The sequence below is a fragment of the Trachemys scripta genome, chromosome 5, assembly GCF_013100865.1.
Source record: "Trachemys scripta elegans isolate TJP31775 chromosome 5, CAS_Tse_1.0, whole genome shotgun sequence".
NCBI classification, from domain to species: Eukaryota; Metazoa; Chordata; order Testudines; family Emydidae; genus Trachemys; species Trachemys scripta.
This window is the reverse complement of record NC_048302.1, coordinates 106,715,730-106,739,022: the sequence shown is the minus strand read 5'-3', so window position 1 is coordinate 106,739,022 and position 23,293 is coordinate 106,715,730. Positions and strand designations below refer to the sequence as shown.

General features: G+C 42.3%; 1 protein-coding gene across 5 annotated transcripts in view; it reads right to left on the bottom strand.

Moving 5' to 3' along the window:
- ADGRA3 (adhesion G protein-coupled receptor A3) overlaps window positions 1-23,293 on the bottom strand; it is a 103,379-nt gene that overhangs the window by 34,242 nt on the left and 45,844 nt on the right. For 3 of the 5 annotated variants that reach the window (XM_034770687.1, XM_034770685.1, XM_034770688.1), the window contains 4 exons: window positions 20,917-21,077; window positions 18,928-19,141; window positions 16,546-16,710; window positions 2,407-2,608 (listed from right to left, as the gene is read on the bottom strand). In XM_034770687.1, the coding sequence (XP_034626578.1) occupies window positions 2,407-2,608; window positions 16,546-16,710; window positions 18,928-19,141; window positions 20,917-21,077 (742 nt within the window). The remainder of the gene's footprint in view (window positions 1-2,406; window positions 2,609-16,545; window positions 16,711-18,927; window positions 19,142-20,916; window positions 21,078-23,293) is intronic. The other 2 variants (XM_034770690.1, XM_034770689.1) reach the window with 2 other exon arrangements.

The window sequence follows — 23,293 nt, the reverse complement described above, 5'->3', positions numbered from 1 at the left end:
GTGGGCATAAAGAGAACCATATTAGGCCCTGATTAGAGGTTACAAATTCCTGATTGCTGCTGTTACTCAGCACTGTTTTTCAAACCCAGAGCCCCAATTTTTGGGTGAATGATTGTCATTTAACTAACATGAGTGACATTTCACAAACGTTTATGGTTTATCATGCAGAGTGCCTACAATTACATTTACAATGGTGTTAGTTAACTCAAAGTTATTGTCAAATCAACTCTAATATCAAAGAACAAAACACTACAATCTAAACAGGGCCTGAAAGTGTCTCACAACACAAAAAACTATAGGGTAAAAAATGTACGGTATATTTTTAATTATGATTAATATCTCTATTTTTAAAGTGTACCTGCATTTGTAAATAAATATTAATGATTTACAGAATCAATAAACTGTCTACAACAAAGTGATGTTCCAAGAGTCTCTGTGATTAAATTGGAGACAAGAGCAGCTCAGAATTCAATAAGTCTGACCCAGCGCTATACTAGATTAGACAGCTAGAGTAACCTTTTACATTTTGGGGAGGATGTTTGAGGTTGAGATGCACTAGGCCCAGAGGCCTCAGGTTCCTTCAACACCCATCCCAGGAAAGGAGCAGTACAGAGGTCCTCCAAGCGGGCTAGAGTGGCTGCAGCTAATCAGGACTCAGCAGGCCCATATAAAAGGAGCTGCACGGCCAGAGTGAGTTCAGTCTGCTGATAGGTACTGGGGAAGCAAGAGATGCTCCTTGGCTGGCTGCAGGGGCTGAAAGGGATGGACAGATCAGTTGCAGGGACTGGGGGAGCCCAAGAATAGCTCCTAGCTGGCTGTTGGAACTAAACAAGTAGTTATCGACAGGGACCGGGGTGGGCAAGGAAAGAGCTTCTGGCTTGCTGCTGGGACTCAACTAGGATGGGCTATGGGAAGTGGGCCAGGGAAACAGAGCAGCAATTAGTAAAGGGATACAGAGCAGGGGGTGGGAACAGTTCTCCCCCCCCCCCCACTAGCCACTGGGAGGAAGTAGCTATGCCTTAAGGAAGAAAATTAGAACTGTGGCACCCCAGAGAAGGGGGCTGCACTGAGATTGACTCAGTGGGGAGCTGTGGTCAGCGAACTGCGAGCTTAGCAGGAAAGCTGGGGTCACTGAGGACTTTAGGAGAGGTATTGAGTCCCCAGGGAAAATGCCCTCAGAGTGCTGCTCAAGTCTGGAGTAGGAGCCTTGAAACCCAGCCAGATAGGCGCTGTTGGACTGGGTAAAGACTGAGCCCAGGGAGGGGTGCAGGACATTGGAGACATTTTGGATTGTGTACCCCGGAAGGAGTTTGTTTAATTTTGCATATGGACTGCATGATTCAGACAGAGGGCTGAGGCACCGAAGACCCACCTGAGGAGTGCAGAGGCTGACAGGGGGCAACTAGTGGAGGAAATTGAGAAAAAACTGTAGAATGCACACACTCAATGACCGGGGGGTGCTCACGAGAGGTGAGTGCACCCCATTACAGAGGTTATCAGAATTCTCCAATTCACTAAAAAAATCTGATGGCCTCTGAAAGGAAAGCTAAACCAAATTTTTGTGTAATCCCACAGGTTCCAATGTTAGGCTCTGAGCTGTGAAGTGCTAATAAAGAGACATGGTCAGATAACAAATTGTGTATACACTGATCCAGTGAATACTAGATACTTTGTAACTAAGGCTAAGACTTCATCACGCATATTTTTAGTAAAGGTCCCCTGGGGGAGGATAGCTCAGTGGTTTGAGCATTGGCCTGCTAAACCCAGGATTGTGAATTCAATCCTTGAGGGGGCCATTTAGGGAACTGGGGTAAAAATCTGTCTGGGGATTGGTCCTGCTTTGAGCAGGGAGTTGGACTAGATGACCTCCTGGAGGTCCCTTCCAACCCTGATACTCTATGATTCTATGACAGGTCACGGGCAATAAAGAAAAATTCACAGAAGCCCATGACCTATCCGTGACTTTTACTAAAAATATGCATGACAAAATGGGGAGCTGCAGGCTCCCCATCTCACCCAGGGGTGGAGGGCTCAGAGCTGCAGGTTCCCTCCCACCACCAGTGGCTCCAATCTTGGGGCACCCCAACCGGTCACGGCAGCTCTGGCTCCGTGCTCCGGGGCACCCCTGCGCTCTGGGGCTGGGAGGTGTGCGGCAACCCCGGGGCGGCCCTGCTGCCCTCTGTGGCTGGGAGCTCAGGCTCCTGCAGTTCCCAGCCACCAGGTGTGGCGGGGACCCTACAGCTCCCAGGTGCCGGAGGCTCAAGACACGGATTCTGTGACTTCGGTGACAAAGTTGTAGGCCTATTGCAGTGGGGAGGCAGATTTTTGTAAATCTTATTTTCATTGAAGATCTTGATTGAAGTTATTTTAAAACAGTTTCACAAAAGATAGAGAAGTACAAATTACCTGATTAAACATATACAGGACTCGAGTAACATCATTTGCATATTGGCACCGAGAATAGTCCTCTTCTGCCCAGAATCCTCCTCTGTCGCATCTGCGCCAAGCTCTTCTCTCATCCTGAGAGTTGCCAGGATATATCCCACTGCCAGCAGAGTAACGAGTACACAGTAGGTATGCAGTAATGCCTGCCAATGTTCTAGGCCACCTACAGAGTTGAAGGCAAAAGATTAAACAAATTTACATGACAAGTGTAAAAAATTGAGTAAATAAAAGAATTAAGCACTCTGATACCATATAAAAGACACTTCAGAATGAACTATCTGCAAACTATTTAAAAGGCCACATTGGCTAGCCTTCAGCATTTTCAGGCAATTTGTATCTGAATTTATTAACAAAAATGAGTTCTAATGTCAGTATTCTATTGTTTCTATTCTTTCATCAGTCTGCACACTGGAGAAAAAGAAAAGTTATATAAAAACTCATTAGAAAAGATTGCGGTTTTGCTTCAAATGGGAATTTACTCAATTTTTGCGGCAAGATTTCCAGATTAAGTGTTCTATAATTGAATGTGACATACACTATGAGATGTTCTGCAGCTTTTCTACTTGTTCTGCTCACATGTGTCAGTGTAACTCAGATTTACTCCATCTGTCTGCTGATTCTCAGCTGCAGATATCAACAGGAGACAGTTTAAAGTGAGCTGAAAGCAACTGGAGCAGCATCATATATCTACAACACAATTTTGATATTCTCTTATCGCACCATTTTCTGCTGTCACAGTGAATAGAAATCAATTTTCATGTGAGAACAACCTCTCATCTACATTGACAAGGTAAAGGGGGGAAAAAAAGGTTTCCTTGGAAGGAAACAGATATTCTACACCCATATTTGGTTTGTGACCATGCACCCCCCAAACAAAATTCTCTATCTCTAACCTTTACTTTCTTTTTTAAAGCATTAAAAAAATAGGATAATACAGAAAAAATGAAATGGCAACATTTCATTGCACTGATTAGTCACTCAGCATGTTATAAAGGAGTCCAAATGATATATTAAAATACACAGTTAAGCAGCCATGCTAATTAGCATATTTCCATCAATACGAACAATGGAAGATTTAAAAACCATGAAAAATATCTGGCATGTCAAATACTTCAAGGCCATCAACCCAACACATAAACTTAATTAAAATGTGGTCCCCTTCTTGAGAATGAGCAATTGAAGTTTCTCTTACCACCTCCACTTTTCTTCCTAGTAAGCAAATAGGACTAAAGCAAGCTTTCCTTGAACAGAATTAGGAATTAGCAGACTGATAAACAGGGACTGTTTTGGTTTTCAAACAGTTTGAAACCCAGCCATTTTCCCCTAAAGCAGGTAAAAAAAGTAATTTTAGACCTGAACTTTTTGTTCAGTAAATGATTACATATTTAATTACGACTATATCTGGTTTAAGATAATCTCAAAGTATGTCTAAATTTGAAAGGTATATTTCGGTGTCTGAAGAAGGAACAGAATGCACACACTAGAGGGGGTTCCACAAAAAGAGGAGGAGATGGAATTTGAGAATCATTACAGCTGTAGTCTTCATTTTCACTGGTAACGCAGAAGAGTAACATTAGCTTCTGTCGCACATTGAAGGTCTTCTGTATCATCAAATTCCTACTTCTCTTCAAACGTCACCTTCCAGGCTTTTCAGTGGTGGGCAAGCAGATTTAAGAGCTGAAAAGCAAGTGTCTACCCTCACACATTTTGAAGAAGATATAGCAGGTTTAGGTGGAGACCTCTGACTAGAGCAACCCATAAATGGATAGGGACTTGATAGTTGGTATCATAGGGCCACCACTGGCCGTGATATCATAAAAGAATCTCAAAGCGAGTAAGAAGTCCAAAGGGGAAAACTGTATCAGTTGTTAAAGTACATCAAAATAGGAGAGGGAGGTTCTTGAATTTCAGTGGCAGTCAGAGGTCTCAACATTATGTGGTAATGAAGTGCTGCATCATTTTATGATGACATGATGCAATGTGGGAAAGAGAACAAGACTATATTTGTATATTGTGGCCATTGCTACAGTAGCCGAGAGCCCATAGGGACAAGAGAAGAAATTTATCTTAAAGAAATTCATTTCCCCAACAGCAGGCCCGTAACCACCCACACAAACATGGGCTTCCATCAACATTCATGCAATATGGGGAGCTGTTTAGAGTTGTTTATCATTCCCACCTTCATTTCTATAAATGCCATCATTTAGACTTAATCAGGATGGAAAACATGTACTGATGTCAAAACAAATCACTTTAAAAGCAGTGGTTCTCCAAGTGTGGCGTGAGCCTCCTTAAGAGGCAAGGAGGAACATCCACGGGGGCATGCAGCAGGGACAGCCCCGAATGGGGGCAGGGAGGAAGTACCACACTTCCAGTCCCGCTCTGCCCCCCACCCAGCTCCACCTCTAGCCCCAGCTCTGACCCCCAGCTCTGCCTTCAACCCAAGCTCCATGGACAGATTCTGCTACTGGTAAGGGGGGCAGGACTGGAAAAGTTGGAGCAACACTGCTATAAAGGGATTGAGTAATGGGTAAAGGATCTTTCCCAGAACAGTTTTAACATTCCGGAACATGTTATGACATTCCAAAAAATATATTTTATGCAAGAAGTGCATATAATTTCTCCTTTCCTTCTGTAGAGGAGTGGAAGCCAACAAGGAGACATCTTTCTTCAGACAGAGGAGATTCCCATCTGGGATACCTATACTTCTTCCATCAGGTGGTCCTAATGGGCAAGGCAGCTAGGAACTCCAGGAGTTCCTTAGCCAAGCACTAAGATCCTCCTTATGTTCTCTATTTCAGAGTCTACTGTCTGTATCACAGTAGGTAAGGAGAAAGGGGAACTCCTCTAAAATCTTTTAGCAGAGCCAACCTTTACTGGGAGAGTAACCCCAGAACTTAACGTTACTGAAGTCCAGCCATTTTCATGTGTCCAGCCATTGCTAGCTGAAAATCAAATACCACAACTAGGAATAATCTTAGGCCCAGAAAGGCAAGGTTAAACAGCTGCATGTTTGCAGTTCTGCTAATCAGAATGGGAGGATGGGACAGAGTTAACGGACCATAAGAATGGAAGGAATGTTTGGATAGTCAACCTTGGTTAAGTGCTCCTAACATATACATTTTATTGTTATGGATATCTCTTATCATTCAAGCATTTCTAATGAGTAGTTTGCTGAAATTAGGAGAATTGGTGACCCACCAGGTTACCATGGTGACCCACTAGGAGTCACTATGAGTTGTGTGTTCTGTTAAGTTATAAAAGATTAGGCAAAAGGATACACTTTGGAGCTGTCTGAGGAAGCTTTTAATTGGGCAAGGATCTGGCACCTAAACTCCCCAGCAGCTGAATGGAAGGAGGGTTCACGGAAGGCTGGTTGCTGATTCCTCGAAGCTATCTCAGACTTTGGGTAAATATAAATGTCTGGAATGCTCTGAACCTATTGTGAAAGCATATATGTATGTGTGTGCTTGAGACTTAATAAAAAAAAGTTTTAAAGAAAAGCACTCGTGTTTGTACCAATCATTTATCAGACAGAAGAGCTATGTCCCCATTGATTTATTCCTGACATCTTCTTAAGAGAAACAGTTAAGTTACCACTGCTTTGGGTGCTGAGAACCGTGGGTAACAGAAAAATGGTCCTATTGTGTGTGTGAACTGGAAGCCTCACAAGAGAAAGAATAGGATCTCCCAGCCATCTTACATCTACACTTGAAATTTGAGTTATATGAGAGCCAACAGACTGAGCTTCTGATTCTCTCTCTGATGAAACCAAAGCAGGACATGCAGGCCTTCTGATCTGAGCCTCTTTTGTGGAAAATATGCTACTAGTCATGGAGGGCTCACTGCAGCAAAGCCAGCAAGGCCAGTAAGTGGAAATGAAGGTTTTATTGCACCTTTAATTTTCTAGTGACCCTGGAGTAGGTGTATCTTTCTCTGCTTACCCAATAGCTAACAAGTACACTGTTTGTGTTTAATAAGATTCCTAAAAAAGTCATTTATTGCTAAAAAGATCACAGCTTAAAGGTCGAAATTACAATTTTTTTAAAAAAATGAACTGTCACAAAACAGAATTTAAAATAGGAAAAGTGGATTCTATTTTATGAGCTTGTGTGTCTTCTTTCCCAAAAATGAAATTAAAATATTTACAATTTTAAACTACAATCCCCACACAAAACCGAATGTAAACAACTCTCAAAATTTGTTTATAATAATAAATTCTGATTTAATGATCTAACATTTAGGTACTTTTTTAAAAAGTTATATTTAGGTTACCATCTTATAAATCCAGTGGGCCAGTCAGTCTTCAGATTTATTATTTTTGGCAATTTTCAAACCAACTTATCTTTTATATTAAGATATATGAATAGCTGAAGGATTTATTGAAACAGAAAAGCTGGTATATATTTTGATATACACATGATTTACATTTAATAGTCATGAGTAATAACTTATTTCAAGGGTTTTTTTTTTTTTTTAAAAAGACATATTAAACAACACCTACTCATGGAACAGTTGTATTTATGAAGACAATGTTGAACTGGTCTTCATAAATTCACAAGTCAACCAAACTACCACTAAATGAACCAAATATAAATATTCCTCTGCCCTATCCTGCATATGCTATTTTTTGACTGGGCAAGAACTGCATTTCAGGTCGCCTACTTCACTGTTGAAACAAATTCTAAGCAGAAACAACCAGCCACTTTCAACTATAACCTATCTGACTAAACTAAAAATTATAAAAGTAAATTCACCTAGGAACATTTACAGCCATCTGCTCAGAATAATTTCCTCTTTGAGTCAAAGCCTGATTTCCATATAGTCTCAAAGGTGAAAAATTCCCCTATTATTACTGTTTCAGTACTACAAATGGAAGTCTGCTATAGTAAGCCCAGCTATAGTGAACCCCCTGATAGAATGAGAATTTTCTGAAACCCTATTTCCTTCCAGTGAATTCCAGAGGGGCAAAATCCTATTACAGTGAACAATCACTGAGCAGCACAGGTTAATTTAATGGAATACACTTTAAAATAAGCCTTTACCATCTGTTTCTACCTCTAATGGCAAATCAGAAAAGAAAAATTCACAATTGTATCATAAAAAAAACCATAAGTGATTTAAATGACTGTGTATGTTCTTTAATGAATACAGCTCGCATCTGTTCAATTTTCTTCACTTTTCAGACTCAAGACAGGAAGTAAACTCCTATTCCCCAATATAATACATTTTCCCTAACAAACAGAAATCACTAAGAGGAAGATTTTTACTGTGCTCCTTTATTTTCACATTACACTGTTATTATTGACTTTATCAGTAATTCCATTATGGAGCTTGATCATACAAAATATCCTTTAGACCAATACTTACGTCTCAAACTATGAATTTTAGCTCAGTGAAAGTACTTTTAGACATTATAAAAATGCATTAGAAGTTTTAGTTTGAGAAATACAAATAAATCCTTTTTTCCCCTAGTCAAAACATAAGCTAGTTTTAAGATTATTTTTTTAAATTGTTTGGCACTTAGTCCTTTATATGCATCTCTACTTTCTAATTTTTTAAAATTAACAAATACAACAAAAGAGTTTCCTATATGCTTGCATGACTGTAGCTATTTTGGGAGTCAGTGTAAACCCTTAACTAGCAAATATTAACAATGAAATAAACAGGCTTATTGACTGAGTCTTATAATAATATATGGAGATATCCTATCTCCTAGAACTGGAAGGGACCATGAAAGGTCATCAAGTCCAGCCCTCTGCCTTCACTCGCAGGACCAAGTACTGATTTTGCCCCAGATACCTAAGCGGCCCCCTCAAGGATTGAACTCACAACCCTCGGTTTAGCAGGCCAATGCTCAAACCACTGAGCTATCACTGCAGGACTTCAGCACAGAACAGGGAAGCAAAGTAAGACAGTTACTCAATTGAAGGGAGTAGTGGGGAAGAAGAGAGGCCAAGGAATATTAAAGTAAGGTAACAGTCCCTTCCCTCAAATATAAAAGTTAAAGCTCCCAGATCTCAAATTTTATTATGTATTTCATCAGGAAGGATGAAGACAAGGGAAAGAGGATGACAGGCAAAAGTGAGCTAATAGCAGAGCAACACTCAACAAAAAGGATGTGATGCACCCAAACAATACTGCTAAAAATGTGAGAAAGGGGAGGTCACTTACTTGTAACTGGAAGTTCTTTGAGATGTGTAGTCCCTATCAGCATTCCAAAGACAGTTATGAGCATGCACCTGGAGCTTTTCAAAGTAGTAGCGTCCATCAGTGTGTGCATGCGCTCTTGCACTACCTCATGGTTTTGCCCAAGGCGATAAAGGATGGGACAGATTGACATCATCTTCGGTTTCTTCTCCGCCACAAATCTACCAGCAGAGGGGAAGGAGAGTGGGATTGGAATACAGATAGGGACCACACATCTTGAAGAACCTCCAGTTACAGGTAAGTAACCTCCCCATTTTCTTTGAGTGGTGGTCCCTCTTGTATTCCATTGAGTGTGATTAACAAGCAGTATCCTAGTTAGGAAGAGGGGTGAAGAAGAGGACTGCTGCACCAAACGAGGCATCCATGAAGAATCATGCACTAGATCATAATGAGAAGAAAAGGTGTGTATTGAACTCCACGTGGCCGCCTTAGATATGCCCGCAAGGGGCATGTTGTGGAGTGCGGCGGCAGTTGATGCTCACACTTTCGTGGAATGGGACCATCTCGATAATTGATAGCAGAGCGTAATGCACCCTAAGGCCTGCTTTGAGATTCTCTGGGTGAAGATGGCCTGCCTTTTAATTCTCTCCACTGTGACAACAAATATTCTAGGAGACTTCCAGAAAGACTTTGTAGGTAAAAGGCCAGAGCCCTATGGACATCAAGGGTGTGAAGCCACTGTTCCTCATTTGAGGCATGTGCTTTGGGAAAGAAGTTTGGCAAATATATGGGTTGGTTGAGATGGAAGTGGAAAACCACATTTGGTAGAAATTTGGGACACAAGAACAGTGAAACTTTGTCCTTATGAAACATGCTGAAAGGGGGGTTTGCCATCATGGCTCCCAGTTTGCCAATCCTTCTTGCAGAGGTGAAAGAAACCAGGAAAGCAACATTAATGGAAAAAAGAGAGAGGGGGCAGGAGGCCAGGTGTTCAAAGGGAGAGTTCATTAATGACTTAAGGACAAGGTTGAAGTCCCACTGAGGAGTGATAGGCTGAATGGGTGGGTATTTACGTACAAGGCCCTTCCAGAATCAGGTATTCAAAAGGTGAGTAAAAACCAAATGTCCCTCCACCAGAGGGTGGAAAATGCTAAAAGCCACTGCATGAACCTTGATGGAGTTGACAGCGAGTCCTGAGGCCTTCAGATACAGGAAATAGTCTAAGAGAATTGGGATGCCAACAGCTTGGGTGCAAGACCATTCTGTGAAATGCACCCATTTAATAGGATCACCTCGTGGAGTCCTTCCTGCTACTGGAGAGGATATTTTGTACTGCCAACGAACATTCTCATGCTAGCGGAAGCATCCATCCAAAAACCAAGCTGTCAGATAAATTGTCCCTGGAGCTGGGTGTCTGAGTCTACCATTGTGTTGTGTGAGCAGTTCCGGAAATGTCGGGAGCAGATGTTTCAACATGCAGAGAAGCAGAGGAAACCAGAACTGGTGAGGCCAGAATGGAGCGATCAGGATAACCATCGCCTTCTCCTAGAGTTTGTGACGGATGCCTGGCAGAAGTGGTAGGGGAGGGAAGGCATAGTTGATCCAGTCCAACCAATCAATGACCAGGGTGTCGCTCTGCAAGTGGGCATTGAGTCCCCCCCTTGAGCAGTACTGAATGCACTTGGTGTTGGTCTGAGATACAAAGAGGTCCGTGACAGGAGCTCCCCATTGACCAAAAATGTCCACTATTACCATGCCGTACAATTCACATTTGTGGTGAATTGCAAAGTTCCTGCGGAGACCATCAGCAATCATGTTCTGGGTCCCTGGTAGGTAGGCCAGCCACCAAGAGGATATTGTGGGCAATGCACCATTTCCAGAGGCACAATGCTTCCAAGCACACCACTGGAACCTTGTGCCTTCTTGCTCATTTCTATAGTAAATCGTAGCTGTCAGACATGACGAGAACATGATGAGAATGGATGGATGGTAAACATATGCGGCATGCCTTGCATACTGCCCAAAGTTCCAGGATCTTAATATGCAGCCTTCCGTCTTGAGTGGTCTAAGTTCTTTGTATCATGCGATCTCCCATGTGGGCTCCCCAGCTGTCGAGCAATGCATCTGTTATGACTGTCACACTCAGGGAGGACTGGAGGAAGGGCTCACTGCATCAAACTTGGAGCAGGACTGTCCACAATCAAAGGAAAGAGATGACTTCTGGTGGTCATCTTCTGGGATGGTGAGAACGGTGTCCATGGGTTGGTGCATGGGGGAGTAGACACCTTACAGCTATATTTGTAGACAGCAGAAGCACAGGTTAGCAAAGGTTGTGATATACGTGCACACTGCCATGTGGCCGAGAAGGGAAAAGCAAGTTCTAGTTGAGATCGAAGGGTTGGATGTCACTGAAGGGAACAGGTCCAGTAAGGTCTAGAACCTGACTTTTGGCAGATAAGTACATGCAGAGGTTGCACTGATGAGTGCTCCACTGAACTCCAGTGACCGTATAGGGTGCAAAGTCGATTTCTCAACATTCACCCTTACCCCTAGGTAGGAGAGGAGTGTAAGGAGCTGGGATGTCAATACATTAACTTCCTTTCTGGATCGCACCGCCAACAGCCAGTCATTTAGGTAAGGAAAAATAAGGACTCCTTGCCATCGGAGGCAAGCCGCTATCACAGAGAAAACTTTTGTGAAGACTCGTGGAGCAGTGGTATGTCTCAATGGGAGGACCCTGTATTTGAAGTCTCACAGACCACCGTGAACCTCAGGAACTGTCTGTGGGTTGAGTGGATATCAACATGGAAGTAGGCATCCTGCATAATCGAAAGCTGTAAACCACATGCCTTTTTCTAGCTAGGGAATGATGGCCATAAGTGTGATCACACAGAATTTCAGCTTGAGAACTGAATAATTAAGGCGTCAGAATTCCAAGATTGGTCTCCACCTCCCTTGCTTCTCAAGCACCAGGAAATATTTGGACTAGAACCCTGTGCCCTGAAAGCCTGCAGGGGCTGGTTCCACTGCTCCTCTCTGCAGGAGGAAGACCATGTGACATTCCACCCCATAATGCTTTATGGAAATATGCTTATGAATGTATATATGACATCACTGGAATATGTTTTATGCTACATATGCCATGTAACATATCTCTGCAAAGTTTATGGGCTACTGAATATATTCATCCTATTTGTATGCGTGTATCATTTTTGTATTTGAAGCTTTGAATATTGGCTGTGTACTAGTTTGATTTTTAATAGCTTTAGTAAGGCATTAGGTCAGCTTCTTAAGAAAGGAATTTGCAAGTTAAGTGCCCAATCAAGAAACACTTAAACAGTGGACCTTGGAAAACTCCAATCCACATAAGAAGTCTACCTGGGGATGTTCAAGGTAGCATGTGAACAATGGCTGCCACCTGTAAAGTTCTGAGTCATGCATGGACACGTGACTTGCCCATGTGACTCCAAAACTCCATCTTGTAGCTGGGATTCTACACAGGGGGAGGGAGGTGACACCACCCACAAGAGAAAGGAACCCCCTCTACTTTGTCTTCAACTGGCTCAAGAGATAGCCTCTCCACCCCAAAGGATACCTGAAAGAAACTGGAACAAAGGACAGTAACTACAGGGGTGTGAGTGATTGCTGGACCCAGACTAGGAGGCTGGTCTGTAAAAGAGGCTTATTGGAACATCTCTGAGGGTGAGATTTTATCTGTATTCAGTTTTCTTACTGTATTCGGCTTAGACTTGCGTGTTTTATTTTATTTTGCTTGGTAACTCACTTTGTTCTGTCTGTTATCACTTGGAACCACTTAAATCCTACTTTTGTATTTAATAAAATCACTTTTTACTTATTAATTAACCCAGAGTATGTATTAATACCTAGGGGGATGAACAGCTGTGCATCTCTCTCTATCAGTGATATAGAGGGAAAACAATTTATGGAATTTACCCTGTATAAGCTTTATACGGGGTAAAACAGATTTTTTTGGGGTTTGAACCCCATTGGGAGTTGGGTACTCGAGTGTTGGAGACAGGAACACTTTTTAAGCTGTTTTCAGTTAAGCCTGCAGCTTTTGGGGGATGTTGTTCAGACCTGGGTCTGTGTTTGTAGTAGGCTAGTGTGTCTGGCACAACCAGGCAGAATGCTGAAATCCCAAACTGCCAGGGAAAACAGGCTCAAGGGTAGTCTCAACACATCAGATGTCCCAAAGGGGGTGTCTGTGATCCAACCCGTCACAGACCACCGCTAGGGTAAGAATACTGTCATGAGAGTGATCCCTGAAACAGGATCAGAACGGGGGATATGAAGGAGGTGGTGTCAAACTTTATCATATAGCTGTGTCGAATGACATCCAGAACCCAATTTGTCCATTGTTATCACACTCCATGCTGGTAGAAATAATTTGAGATGGCCTTCGAAACGGGTGTTTGGCAAGAGTGTAGGAGTACAAAATTGAAGGCTCTCTAGATGCACTTAGAAATATCACTTACCCAAAAATTGGGTGTGCTGTGCAGAGGATTGCACTGGTGGACCAGGCAGATGAGAGCTGTAGATCTTCAGGCGCTTCTGTAGAGGTTAATATGCCTGTTGGTGGTAAATCTGGGGAGTCTTATAGCATTGCATAGGCAGCGGGCCATAAAATTTTCATTTAGGCACTGGTATATAAATGCCTAGGGATTGTAGGGTGGCTCTAGAACCTTTCAGTGAGTGTAAGGAATCATCTGTCTTCTGGATGAAGAGGTGTGAATCATCAAAAGGGAGATCCTCAACTGTGCTCTGTGCCTCTCTAGACAAGCCTGAGGAATGTAACCAGGATTCCCTCCTCATGAGGATTCCAGTCATCACTGTACACGAGGACGTGTCTGCGGAATCAATCGCAGCCTGAAGTATGGTCCTAGAGACGAACTTGCTCTCCTCCAAAATAGCCTGGAAGCAGGCACAGTCCTGCTGAAGTAGTTTATCTGCAAAAATCTGCCATCTGCCCAAAGCTCAAAAAGTCATATTTGGCCATTAGCGCTAGGTAGTTTGAGATACGGGACTGGAGGCTGGCCAAGGTAAAGACCTTTCTACCCATAAAGGTCTAACCTCTTGCCCTCCTTTGTCAGAGGGGGTGGAGCGTGGAAGCTGTTTGGCCTGCTCTGTATCAGGCTAGATCACCAGGGAATTAGGCAGAGAATAGAAGAACAGAAACTCAGACCTCCTTGGTGGCGGGGGGGGGGGGGGGGGGGGGGGAGGAGGGTGTACATAGTACCTCTTTTCGGCCCCCTTTGGGGTGGGGAGAACATGATCAGAGTAGACTACACGGTGCATGTCGGTTAGAGAATGGCATAATTGATCGAAAGGGTCACTCTGGCCGAAACTGATGCATGCAAGTTGTCTAGTAGTTGTTGCTGACTGTAGTGCACCTCCCTCCAATGGGATCTGCAGAACATTAGTTATTCTCCTGAAATTGACGGTAGTCATCTGGGGAAGAGGAGGGCATTGATGACACAGCTGCGTCTGGGGACAACGAGGGGAATCTCTCCAGATCCACTGGTACTGTAGGAGCCGGGTTGACTGGCGTATCGTCCAGCCCCGGTTCCGGACATCTACTCAACAAAGGATGGGGCAGTGAGACAGAGGATTCCTTCCAGGTTGAGTGAGATGGTTCTGAAGGTGAATATTAGGGCCACAACTCCAATCTGGCCAACCTGGTTGATCCTGCAGTTGTTGCAGCAACCTTCCCATCCCCAGACACGGGTGCTGGGGGAGGGAGGGTTGGCAGGAAACTGCCGAAACAGCACCACAAAGTCCTTAATCCTATAAAAATGACCATGAACACTAAAATTACTACAAAAATCAGTAAAATCCTAACTATGTACAAGAATAAAAAGTTTTCCTAGAAAGTTTGGAAAGTGCATCACCAACAATGAGAGAAAAGCAGAAGCTCCGGCTCGGATCAAGCAATGGTGAGAAGGAACTCAAGACGTGGTTGGTCTGCCCCGCCCTTTATCACCTTGGGCGAAACCATGAGGCAGTGCAAGGGCGCAGGCGTGGACCATCAGACACTCCAGCTCCAAGTGCATGTGCATAACCCTCAGTGGAATACACTAGGGACCATCACTTGAAGGAGAACCTGAGAAGACCCTTTCTACAAGCTTACACAGGGGTGGTCGCAGTATCACCAGAGTGCAAGTGTATTAGAGTAAGCCTTTCAACTACAAAATAATTTAATTTTAGAAAGGGAAGGTTGAGATTTAAAATCAATCCAAAAAGGTAGAAAGTCAGATACATTAGACATCATGGGTGAAATCTGGTTCCACTGAAGTTGATGGCAAAACTCCCACTGTCTTCAACAGAATCCAAAATTTCATCCCAAAATGGATTAATGAGGCTAAATAAAAGTATTTCCTTATGCTTATGTATTGGAGGTTTGATTCCTATCAGCGTTCACGTCGCACTCTCTGGCAGTAGCCGGCCCCAAGCCAGGGAAGCTAATGATCCAACTAGTGGACCAAATTCAGTGATGAATCCTGGTGAAAAATGTAAGCTCTTTTAGATCAGAGGTTCTAAGTGTGCGCTGGGGGATGCTGAATATATTCCGGGGGGGGCGGGGGGAGGGCAGGAGAAAAGCTTTAGGGGGAAAGGGGAAAAAGGAAAAAAAACCAAAACCTTACTGTGCACATTTTACCCACAGCAACGGATAAGTAGCAAAGCGGATTCCTCCAGACATATCAAGTCCTCAGATGGCATGGTGTATTTGACTCTAGATGGCGCCATGTATTTTGATGGATTTCTGTTACACCTGCATAGCATTATGCACTGCCATCTATACGTTAATCAGCTGGCTACAATGTGGTGTGCACATTTAATTGAAGATAGAAGGGGATCAATAGCTGTCTCAAGCATCCAATCCAGGATGGAATTGCTCTGCTCCAAAAAGCACTATTACTCTAGTAACAACAGTGTGATGCAAGTAAGCAGTATCTCACTTAAAATTTACAGAACTGTATAACTGAATGGCTCTGTTTGAATCAATTGCCTATAAAGAAGTTAGATACGAGCTACAAAGAGCTCCAACTTAGTGATGGGGGGTGGGATAATAGGAAAGAGGTTTACAAAAGAAAAACAATACCAGGAAGTACCTTCTAAGCCAGCACAAGTAAATGAATCATAAGAGTGATCACTCTTTTTCATAAGAAAAACGTCTATAAACGTAAAAAATAGCACCAATAGAAGAGAGGCATGCTAACAACATTTTGTTTCTCACCGGGAAATACTGCAGTAAGGCGCAAAAGAGAAGTTAGAAAAAGAATTACCTTACATATAGGGAATCTAATTGTGATAGCTGGCACCTCCAGAAGTATTGTGTTGTTAGCGTGACCAGCAGCAAAGAGATCAGAAAAGGGAAAACAGGTGAAAAGATAAATAAGTAAAGAATAAAAACAAGACCCAACACAATGGAAAACTAGAGCAGCCACTGGCAGTACAAACAATTATAAAGAGGAGATGGCACTCATTACAATTATTGTACTATTTAAAAGGACCAGATATTTCATAGTACTGTTGTACTGATTTCATATATGGGAGACAATGAAAAACTTGGAAGTAAAATACTAATATTGAAGAAAAACCCTGTACTACCCTGTGTTCCAAGTTTAAGTTACAAGCCACCTCAAAAACTCTGTTCAGCTATATTTACATATTTAGAATATCATATTTTACTGTCAATTTCTTTTCTAAAGGATTTGTGCAATATGGGTTAAAATGTACCAATATTTCACAATATCATTGCTTGCATTTCTTTCGGACATATTCTAATTTAGTATAATTAGAAATGTGAGAACTCATTACATCTTATGCAGGAGCGCACACCAGTAAGGTGCCTTTCAGCATAACCTCCTAATTGAAAAGCAGAATCAAACAAACAACACTTCTTCATGAAACAAATTTGCTGTCACCAACCTGAAATCTCCTTTATTGTTGACAACCCGCTCTGGAAGGCAATACTGTGCAGAGCTCTCTAACACCACAATGTCTACAGTTCTTGTATTATTCCCACGTCTGGTTTGCACATGACAACCCCAGTTGCCAGTGGATCCAGCTTGAATATTTGAGATAGTCAAGGCACTATGAAGACAAAAAAAATGTATTATTGAACTTCAGCAAAATGTATGAAAAGCATTTATTAAAAGATGAATAGTGCTCAGAAAGACCAAAGAAGCAGCAGCTCAGTAATTCTCTGTGAATGGCCTTACAAAAACTGGGGACCAACTACCCAGGAGCCCAAGAACTAGTAATTAACTGTGGCAAAGATCTAATAAGCAGGGCTGGCTCCAGGCACCAGCCCAGTAAGCAGGTGCTTGGGACGGCCAACGGAGAGGGGCAGCACATCCGGCTCTTTGGTGGCAATTCGGCGGCGGGTTCCTCACTCCCTCTCGGAGTGAAGGACCAGCCGCTGAAGACTGAAGCAGCTGCGGTAGAGCAGGTCGCGACTTTTTTTTTTTTTTTTCCAAAACGAAAATTTTGGTTTGAGTTGATCTGAATACAAAAATTGCAAAAAAACGTAGTGAGTTGATAATATCTGTTTTGGGTCTAACAAACAGACTGAGGAGAAGGGGAGGTGGTAGTCTCATAAAAGATGGTTACTTACCTGTATTGTAACTGTTGTCCCTCCAGGTGTGGGTGCAGATGTGCTTTCCACTCAGATATGTGTTCACTCAGTGCACCAAAGCCAGAGAACTTTGCCTAATGTTACTTATGGGGTAGTGCTCACTATTTAAGAGCAGAGCTATCCTCACTGCCGCGTCCTCCCCTCCTGGCTCCTTTGTATCGAATGTCAAGAATAGAGACTCCAATGCAGAAGACTGAAGGTGGGTCATGGAATACACATCTGTAGTCAGATCTTGAAGACCACCACTTACAAAACAGGCAGGTAAGTGTCTTTTCTTCGAGGATTTGCAGAAATATATTTCCACACAGGTGACTCACAAGCAGCACTCAAGAGCTGGGAATCAAAGTCTACTTAAAAATGACCGACCTAGACACAGCAGAAATTCCATAGTGACTGGTTAAAAAAAAAAAAAAAAAATATGCATAGAGACCAGGTAGCAGCCCTGCAAGTGTCCAAAACTGAAATATCACTGAGGCATGCTATCAAAATTGCTTGGGCCCTCATTGAATGCGCCCGCAGCCTCTGTGGAGGCACAATCTGAGCTACTCCATATGCTGATGTAACACAGGAAGTTTACTGGGAGTTCCTCTGAGATCTTTTCCACTCTGCTTAACCAGAACACCTTGTCCAGTTCTGGGAGAACACTTCATCCAGTTCTCTGGGATCCAAAAATTACAATTCAGTTCCAGATTTTGTCACTCAGGTTCCTTTATTTGGCATACAGCAACGCTATGTTTAGTTGATCAGACACAAGTATATGGGGTGGGTTTTGGGCATACCACACACCCAAAGTTACACAGAAAACCTCTTCCTTTATGTACATCTACACATTACATCGCATCAGGCATTTTGGGATTGGTTTGGTTACTTTGAAGGAACCAATACCTGTGCAGCATGCCCTGTGCATGCATTGTTTACGCTCAACCTACTATTTAGTTCATCACTCCTAACTTATCTTGTCCATTGTTAATAAATGGTTCCATGGGTGTTCTCTCAGCCCTTAAATAGCCTGGGGAGGAGCTGGAGGCACAGAGCATGAGCACTGCTCTGAGGAATACTGCTAGGCAGAGATCTCTGGCTTTGATGCCCTGGGTATGAGCATATCTGCGTGGAATATACATCTGCAACCACTCAAAGAAAAAAAAAAAAAATTAGCCCAGTGTTTAGGGCACTCACTTAAGATGTGGGAGACGCAGACTCAATTCCCCCCGTCCCACGAGTGTGGAAGGGATTTGAACTTGCATTTCCTTTAATACAGAAGAGCATGCCATAGGCACTGGTATATGGGAAATTCTGGTGTGGATCTCAATCTCTCCTGTTGAAGCTGTTCCAATTTGTATAAATAATTAAATGGTCACTGGAGCAGAGACTTGAACTCAGTGCCCTAACCACCAGGTTATATAGGGTCATTCACACTCTCTCTAGCCCAATGATTATTCACTGTCATGACGACTATGAATTGCCATTATGTAATACTGTCTGACGGGGGCATTTCTTCCAAACCTTCACTGTTGCAGTTTATATATTCACATTAAAACAAACTGAGAAGAGGCTATTTGCCACCAACTACTTTACTAAGCAATATGAACCAAGACAAGTGTGGGGGGGGGGGGGGGGGGGGGGGAGGAGAAGAAGGGTCTACTCTACACAGATGTTTTTCACAAGGAATTTACCTTGCAATCAGTGAGCAATTATGAATTATGTTCTTTTCAACAAAAATACCCTGAGATTCATCAGTTTCAACAATCTTCCCATCCTGGTACCACAGTACTTGCATGTCTTGATCAATATATGAAGCCATGCATTGGAAGGGCAGACTGTCTCCTTCAAAGACAACCTGACGATGAGATGGAGTCATGTAGAAAGATGGTAATTCAAGAGGAGGTTCTAGAAACCAAGAGACCAAAAAAAAAAAAAAAAATCAACAAAACTTCAAATTTAAAAATATAGTTAGATACTATGCTTTATAGACCCACTCTAACAAAAAAAACCCTTAATTTTAATATTCATAAAAAGAAGAAATATGTTTTTTTCTTTGGAATATAGTTTGATATAATCAGATCTCTCTCTTAGCTGGCTTTTTAAAAAAAAGAGCTGGGAAGGATTTAAACAAACTGTATTTCATAATGACTCACATCTTCAATTGACCTCCAATGGGCTAACTATATATTTCAAAAACTGTATTCAGTCAGTTTAATTAATTACAGAAGCTGTTTGCCAGCCTAGTTCCAGGGGCGGGGGGGAGGCAATACAAATAAAATAATTCTGTGCATTTATATATGGTTGTTTTACAAATATTAAGCAACCTTCAAAATTACAAGTGATATATGTTAATATGTTTAAGATTTACAGATTGGTAAATTTAGGCAATTTTCTCAAGATCCCAGAGTGAACTGGTAAACAGAGACCCACAGGCCCTCACTCCCAGTCCCATACTGCATGAACTTTACAATCACTGATTGATAGGAAAGTAGTATACTTGGTTTATACCGAGAGCTTAATATTCTTGATAACTCCCAGTTTTGACAACAGAATGAGAAGTAATCCTCCTAACAGTAATTTGTATGCAGTTCTCAGCACATCATTCAGAGAAGTTAGTCCTGAATTAGAGTACTGAACCGTACAAAAACAGATGGAATTTACCACAATTTTAATACTTAAATCATGTTCTTTGTGCTCTCTTTATGTAGCCCTCTCAAGTCTCACATAACCACTGGAACTATCTAGATTAGGAAAATAGGTAGTGTTGGAAAACATGCTACCTAAATGTAATACGGTCTTGATTTTACACCTATTGCAGACACAATCAAATACCTTTAAAGTGTCTTAGCTGGCCATGATCAACCTCAGCTGCACAGTCCCACTCAACTCAGCTTTGAGTGTGACTGCATAGCTATGTTAGGGGAATGCAAGGGTCCTTTCTGAGCCTGATGGGCAATACTTCTAGGGGTTTCAGTGACCCACCAACTTGATTCTTCTTGTTCTTCCTCTTTAAGGATAATTTGGGGGAAGACCTAGGAATGCTAACAAACTCCTCAATATTCTTTGAAAAAACTGCTAAAGGAAGTTTCTCCTGAGGTTCCTTCTCTGTGCATCTAGCACTGAACCAGACAACTGGCCCAGCAAAGCAGCAGGTTTCTTCTGATTTTCTTCTCTTGGAATTTACTGTTTTATTTCAGGACATCTTAGATTTCTTATTTGGCTCTTTTATGGATTGACTGGTCTCCAGGAAAGATAAGGAGGGAGGTGAATAGGAGAATCAATCTCTCTCCTTTTAACAATTAGGGTTTTAGACTTGGAGGGTTTTGCATAACTCAGATCTAAGCAGTCTGCCAGAAAAACCTGGGAAATGGAGGACAAACCCACCAGTTCTCTATTTTTCATGTAAGAAGTCAAGTTTAACTGCTGTTTTTTAAAGGATTGCTCCTCCAAGGGTAAGATCAGGGGCCTAGACAACAACTCTCTCTCTCTGATACCAGAAGCAGCAAGGCAGTCTTAAGACTACTGTCAATCTGTGGACCAGCTTAGTAGAAGGAATCACTATAAACACTACATAGAAGTGCCAAATTGAAGGAAAGCAGAAAAAATAAAGGATTAGCTACTCACACTAAACAAACCCAGTATGCATTAATAATTAAGTGTCATTTAGCCAGAATTCTTACCACATGTTAGAAGCTCCTGCTTAACTGATGTTACTAGTTGTGCTTGCAATGACTTGGGGTAAGCACATTTAGTTTCACGCACTGTTATATTTCTTTCCTTTAACCACTGATGCAGCCACAAAATGTTACAGTCACATAGAAGATAATCAGTTTGAAATTCTCTGTAACACGCAAAAGACAGATAATCACAAGAATAAATGTAATATTCAGTTTTTTGTGTTTACCCTCTTCTTAGTTTTAGAATGCCTATCACAATTTGCTACAAATTTCCTATAAAATCATAGAAATGTAGAACTAGAAGGGACTTCAAGTAGTCATCTAATACACCCTCCTCCATGCTGAGGCAGGATTAAGTATGCCTAGACCATGGAAGTCAAAAAGTGTCAATAAAAGCAAAAGTTAAGAACATTGCACTATATTGTACTGTGTGTTTAAAAAACAGTGTCTAGATTATTATTCAGCAGTGATTTAAACTCAAGTCACTTATTTGTGCTGTAACTCACCAAATGTGAGGATTTCATGACATGAATTGGATCCATGCCAATACTGCCTGGGCACAAACTTTTAACTAGAAGAGTTTTCCTGCTTTTCTTCCTCCTGTGGTTCCTGTTCTGAATCTAAGGAGGACACTTTGTATTTCCTTCTCTTAAATCTGCCCCTCCCTAGAGAACTGGCATCCAGAGACTCTGAAGAGACAAGAGGAAGGATTCCTGTGTCTTCAACCAAGTTTAGTCTTCTGGCATACCACAGACTTTTTAAGGATGCCCTTTTTAATTCTGTGAAGACTTGGAGAAGAGAAGGTGCCTAATGACCATGGAGACTAGTTTTTGTACATCCTTCCCATTTTCCATTTCTTGTTTGCCTGAATGAATGCTCACCATCAGACTCTGATGGGTTAATGGGACAATTCTTGCTGGGAGAACAGATGGGGATCTGCTAACTGAGGGGCAGCAATCTGATTCCCTGTACCTGATCTTTCTTATGCCCAGAATTGAATGCTTTTCCTGCATCTCCTGAGAGGGAAGCTTTGACTGAATCTATACAGAGGTGGCCAACCATGGAGAAAAATTACTATGCCAGATCTGGGTCATCTGGTAAATCTCAGGATTTGGCCCTCATCTGACCTCAGTGCTCTACTGAGGACTGGCAGTAACTCAAAATCTGCTGGAGGAATCACACTCCTGCCCTAGAAGGGCAACGAATACCCTGGAGCTGAGCTCACAGCAATCTGCTGGGGAAATCCCTAAAAAGAAGAAGGGAGGAGGGAGTTCTGTGCTGCCTGCCCCCATAAGTTCTTCTCCTGAGTCCACCTGAGTACTTTTCTGTTTCAGGCACTATTGAGGAAGGGCAATGAATGAACGGCATGGACAATGGTTGCAGCTGTGCTCCTGCATACCACTGCCCAAGGCAGGGTGTTTGTCTTATTGCATCAGACAATAGGATAGACTGAAAGATGTACCAGGGGTCCTGTGCTTCTACTGGTTTGGGTCTAGATAGATAGATAGATAGATACACACACACACGGAGATATACCTATCTCATAGAACTGGAAGGGACCCTGAAAGGTCATCGAGTCCAGCCCCCTGCCTTCACTAGCAGGACCAAGTACTGATTTTGCCCCAGATCCCTAAGCGGCCCCCTCAAGGATTGAGCTCACAATCCTGGGTTTAGCAGACCAATACTCAAACCACTGAGCTATCCCTCCCCCCTATAGATATACCACTCCTGGCTTGGGAGAGGGATTCCATGAAGGACCCTGCCTGAGTTGGTTTCACTGAGATGTGCATGGCTCCTAACTCACAGAAGACACAGCAATCCCCATCCAGGCATTCCACAAGTGGGGTAGAGAAAACAACATGTCTGTGTTTTCCCCTTCTTACACACTTACATCCCCAGGACCAGAAACATCTACAGAATGCAAATTTATATCCAAAATATTTTTATTTATATATAGATATAAAATAAATGAATTATTTTGGCCATATATTTACATTCTGTAGCTGTGCTTCTGGTCCTGGGGATGTAAGTGTATAGTACTGTACACACACACACACACACACACACACAAAAGGTCTCTCAAACTTTCCTGAAGGTATGAAGGCAATGAACAACTGTCAGGTATAACTGACCATGCCCTCTCCTATCAGGGACTGACGGGTCTGGTTCTGCCTAAGTAGCTGCACACTGCTTGAGCCAAAGCCAGAGCCAGGTTTAACAGATTTATGGACCTTGTAGACAAAAAAGAATTTGTAATAACTTCTTTGGCAGAGGGAGTACAGTAAACTCTGGCGCTTACATGAGCAAATTCATGGCCACAATAACAGTTTATTTGAATAATACGATCCACTTGACTGAGGTTTATTTATTTATTTAGTAG